This window comes from Papaver somniferum, chromosome 5 (assembly GCF_003573695.1).
Source record: "Papaver somniferum cultivar HN1 chromosome 5, ASM357369v1, whole genome shotgun sequence".
Classification (NCBI taxonomy): Eukaryota; Viridiplantae; Streptophyta; class Magnoliopsida; order Ranunculales; family Papaveraceae; genus Papaver; species Papaver somniferum.
In genome coordinates, this window is record NC_039362.1 from 148,886,225 (window position 1) to 148,891,085 (window position 4,861).

General features: G+C 36.8%; 1 protein-coding gene across 1 annotated transcript; it reads left to right on the top strand.

Moving 5' to 3' along the window:
* Positions 1–480: 480 nt before the first annotated feature.
* Positions 481–2,126, top strand: LOC113279846. The gene is made up of 3 exons (XM_026528497.1): positions 481–841; positions 1,007–1,111; positions 1,318–2,126. The coding sequence occupies exons 1-3, from the start codon at positions 481–483 to the stop codon at positions 2,124–2,126; spliced, it is 1,275 nt and encodes a 424-aa protein (XP_026384282.1).
* Positions 2,127–4,861: the final 2,735 nt, after the last annotated feature.

A 4,861-nucleotide genomic window follows, 5' to 3' on the forward strand; every position in this document is an offset into this window, starting at 1 on the left:
TATGATTATCGCAGAGATTAACTTTTGCAACTTAAGCATCTCTCGTGTTATTTCGGAATCAACTACCTTCGAGGAGATGTGAAGTGTTGTGTTACATTCGTGGAGTATTCTTTCTCAAGTCCAATTTGTGATTCTTTCTGATGTTAATGGTGTACTTCAAACCGTTCGATCTGATTTAGATTTGAATTTTCTTGTTATATACTGTCAATCTAAGAGAATAGAAGTATTGAAGTTGATTGTTCAGTTCGAAACTCCTTCTTCTTCTTCTTCTTCTTCATGTGCTCCTTCTTCTTCAGCTTCTTCGAGTTGTGTTTCAACTGATAGTTTGGCTTTTGTTGAAGACACGACTGATGATGTTTCAATGAATGAATTATCCATAAGAGAACCAAGGAAGTGTGATGCTTGGGCTGGAATTCTTACCCGTTTTGGTCAGAAGTTTGAGGGAGGGAAAGAAGAAGTCTGTGAATCTGTGATGTCATGATGAAGTATCAAGTGGAGAGTGGGTACAAAGTCAAACCTGTGAAGAGTGATCAGAAGCGTTATACTGTTTGTTGTCTTTTCAAAGAAGAAAAAGGATGTAAATGGAGGTTCCACTCATCTTTGGCATTCAAAAACAGTCGTGCTTTTAAGTGCAAGAATTTTATATTGGAGCATTCTTGTGGTTTGGCGTGCTCTGATCCTTCAAAGTTTCGAATGACGAATACTTTTATCAAGAACATTATAAAAGACGATATTAGAGTTTCAACTAAGCAGAAATCAGCTGCTATCATTCAAGATTTGTTTTCCAGAGAGTATCAAGTTGACCTAAGCTACCATCAAGCATATCGTGGACTTAAATATTGTAAATAATGTATTTGGGGAGATGATATCAAGTCGTATTCTGACTTCTTGTGGTATGAAGAAGCTGTGAAATGTTATAATCCTGAAAGCGTCATCAACTTTGAGTTTAATCCTCAAAACCGGCAGTTTGAGAGGTTTTTTATTGCTTTTGAAGCTTGCATTACAGGCTTCAACAAGTATTGTCGTCCTATGCTGACAATAGATGCTACGTTTCTTATTGGAAAGTTCAGGGGTGGTCTTATGGTAGCTTGTGGGAAAACTGGCAACCAAGGTATTATGCATTTTCTTTCCTCTTCTCATTTTATGAAACAACTTTCAGAATTTTGAAACCAACTTGACCAAGTTGCTTCCATTTTTGGATACAACTTGTGCTAGTTGCTTCCTTTTTTTTGTATACAACTTGTAGTGGTTTCTTACACTGTGTAATTCGAAACATGCTACCTATTTTTTGTATTAAATTCTTTTGTTACTTTGCAGAGATATTTCCAGTTGCCTTTGGGATTGTTTCTGGCGAAAATAGTTATAATTGGCGTTGGTTTCTGGAAAATTTAAAGGGAAATGTCGATGTTGATCGTCCGTTGACCATCATATTTGATCGTGGAACTGGACTTTTGAACATTGTTCCTGAAATCTTTCCGAATGCTTTTCACTCATATTGCTCGTACCATATGAAAGGCAATATTCCAGTTGTCAAAGGCAAGAGTAGACAAACTGCTATTAAGTTGTTTGAGCAATGCTCCAGTGTTGTCACCAAGGAGCAATTTTTGAAGGCAGTTTCAAGCATGGTCAATCTGAAGTTGTTCTCTGTTATTGAGTGGATGAACAAGATCCCACTGAAGAACTGGGCTGCTCATGAGTTTGAAGGGGAAAGGTTTGGAGAACTTACATCCAATGTAGTTGAAAGCTTTAACAACTTGATTAGGCACGAAAAGCGACTGAAATCCATCGAGTTGATTGAATGTATTCGTGCTCGGAAAATGGAGACAATGTGGAAGAGGAAGCTTGCAGCTAGAAACTGGACTACAAGACTTACCCCTAAGATGCAAACAAGGTTAGACAAGAGGATAACTGACTGTTGTAGATACAAGGTGCGTCGAGCCAGTGAAAAGGTATTTGAGATCATAACTAATACCGGGAAGAATACTGTCGACTTGGACTCCCATACCTGCACTTGTCAGTGGTGTAAAAAACACAGCTTCCCCTGCAGTCCTTCCGTGAAAGCTATGGTGCATATTGGTGAGGAGGAGGTATACAAGCACATCACACCTTACTACACTGCCAAATAATACAGAGGTCTGTACTCAAAACCTATCTATACCATTCCTGACGGAGACAAGCCGGATGAGATTTCTCGTACAAAATATGTCATGCCTCCTATTGGACCACAAGTTGGAAGACCAAACTCTGTTCGTAAACGCAGTTATCATGAGAAATTCCGCAAGAAGAGAAAGTGTGGTCGCTGCGGAATGCTTGTATACCATAATCGTAGAACATGACGTAGTGCTCCATTGGCCCCTCGCCCACCAATATTCAAGAATCATTCTAGGATTGGAAGGTTCTACAGGATGATGTTCCTATAATCTTATGAATCTCTCAACTGCTTTCATTTGTTCCAGTTTTTTTTTTTTTTTTCTGAACCTTTTGTTTCATGTTTTATTGAACTTGTGATTTATGTTTATGTGAACTTGGTTTTGTCTTTAATTGATAATGGTACACTTTTTTGTTCAACTTGTTATGCTTATGAAATCAGTTTTTGTTATTCAGTTTGTTGCAGGGTCTGTAATGTTTTTTTTTCATGGAAATTATGTTGGCTATAGGTTTGAAGTCAAGTTGTTCTAGTTGCTTCTGTTGTATGGAGACAACTTTTGTTAGTTGCTTCCATGTGGAGAACAACTTATGCAAGTTTCTTCCATTTATGGAGACAACTTTTTGCTCGTTGCTTCCATTTCAGTTCCTACATGATTTTTTTGGTGACAACTTTTATTAGTTGCTTCCAATTTTGAAAAAAAACTTGAAGCAAGTTGCTTCCATAGATGGAGACAACTTGAGTAACTTGCTTCCATTTATGGAGACAACTTGAGAAAGTGTATGTCTGTATTTTTTATCCATCTCTCCTTTTACCTATGCAAACCTGTAACCATATAGAAATATTGCAACACTGAATATAATCAAGGGAAATAATCAAACCATTCAAACTTTAACTAGACAATATTAAGAAGTGTACTTTAATTAGATAATACCAACATAATGTATACAACCAATCAGAATGATACTAACAAATTAATTTGTAGTTCAATTAGAATAATACTAACAAATTAGATAATACCAACATAAGTGTACTAGAAAATACTAACAAATGTAGTTCAATCATATGCTAACAAGTTGTCTCTGTCATTCAGTACTACTGGGAATATATGAAAATCTGACTCGAATTTGTTCCTTTCTGATGCTTCCATTCATCAGTTGCAGCCAGTATACGGAACGCCATCTTGATCCTTTTTTTGTAAAAGTGGCCAATGTATTATTTCTTCTTTCCTCCTGCCACAGCACCGAACTCTTGGAATTTCACCAACATCTTCATAAAAAAACATACAGAAATTACGCAGTCAGGGTGTTCTTGTTGTTGAACCACCTTTTAAATCTTCAATGTATGAACGATTTCTCTACCTTCTTTTTCTCAATGCCCAATCTCATTTATAACTTTGCTTAGCGGCTTTTTAAGTGTATGCAACTGACGTGATAACTACGTACTCTGACTCATAGAGTTGCATATCTTCCATACTCCTTCATGTAATACCAGCAACACCCAGTGGTAGTTCATGCACAGTGGAAACATCAGCATTTTGTTTTGGGCATCCAACTTGTAATTATTCCTCACATAATCTGCTACTAAACTTGTTTCTATTGCATTCTCGTCTCCGTTGGCCATTGCAAACTCCACGTATCTCTGCATCATTGTAAAAGTTTTTAAAAATCAAAAAGATAAATACATTTTAATCCTGCAAAAAGTTTTTACAAGTCAAAATAACATGCAATCTGTTAATACTAACTAGTGTGTAATTTATCAGATGAAAAAGTGACTTACCAACAGATTTGTATTTAGTATTACATGCTTGTTGTATGGATTATCAGCACAAACTTTTTACATCTTCGATTTCAGAATACTGGTGTAGAAGTCTACGATGTCACTATCGATATAGAGATCATCTAATAGATTTTGGATGAACTGTTTCTGAATGTGAAATTCATTATTCGGCGCAGAATAAGCCATTTTCCTGCATAATCCAACAACATAGCAAACATTATTATTAAGAACTGCAAACATCAATATTGCAAAATATTTTACTAGCAGCAAACATCAATATTGCAAAATTAAAGGAACTGCGAGAAATAATACCCAAAGTCAATTCTAAAACTAGTAGTATAAAAGTGTTAGTGTTTTTTACCCTTCCGTGGCATCCTCGCAGAATTCTTGGAGTATTTTTTGCTGATCTTCTCTGCAATCTCCCCAAAGCTTAAGACTTTCTGCACTCTTGAGTGGTTTTGGTTAAGGTGGTGTTGGATCGATGTACTCTAGTGCTTCCAAGTCAATAACTTCACTTTCCTGTTCTTTCTTGGTCTTCTTTTGGTGTAAACCTGTCCCAGTGAATCCATCTCCCAATTTCTTCCTCTTCATTTCCCTTGGATCGTTCTGATAGACACATTTTTGTGTCTAATTTGTCCTCAATGCCTGTATTGTTGGAACTCTATTTTTGTACTAATATTGTGTTTTTATGTTTGTTTAGGTGTTTTTGGAGAAAATACCCTTGTATGGAAAGAGTTGCTCAAAAAGTGATGATTTACACCCCCGGAGAAAAGTACTAAAGGCACCCCAGAAATGTCCTGGAGGCGCCCCAGAAATGTACCGGAAACGTCCCAGAAATGTCCCGGAGGAAACCAGAAAAATTACTATTTCAACCCAAGAATTACTATTTCAGCCCAAATTCCTAAGGGGACACCACTGTTTGCTAAGGGGACACCT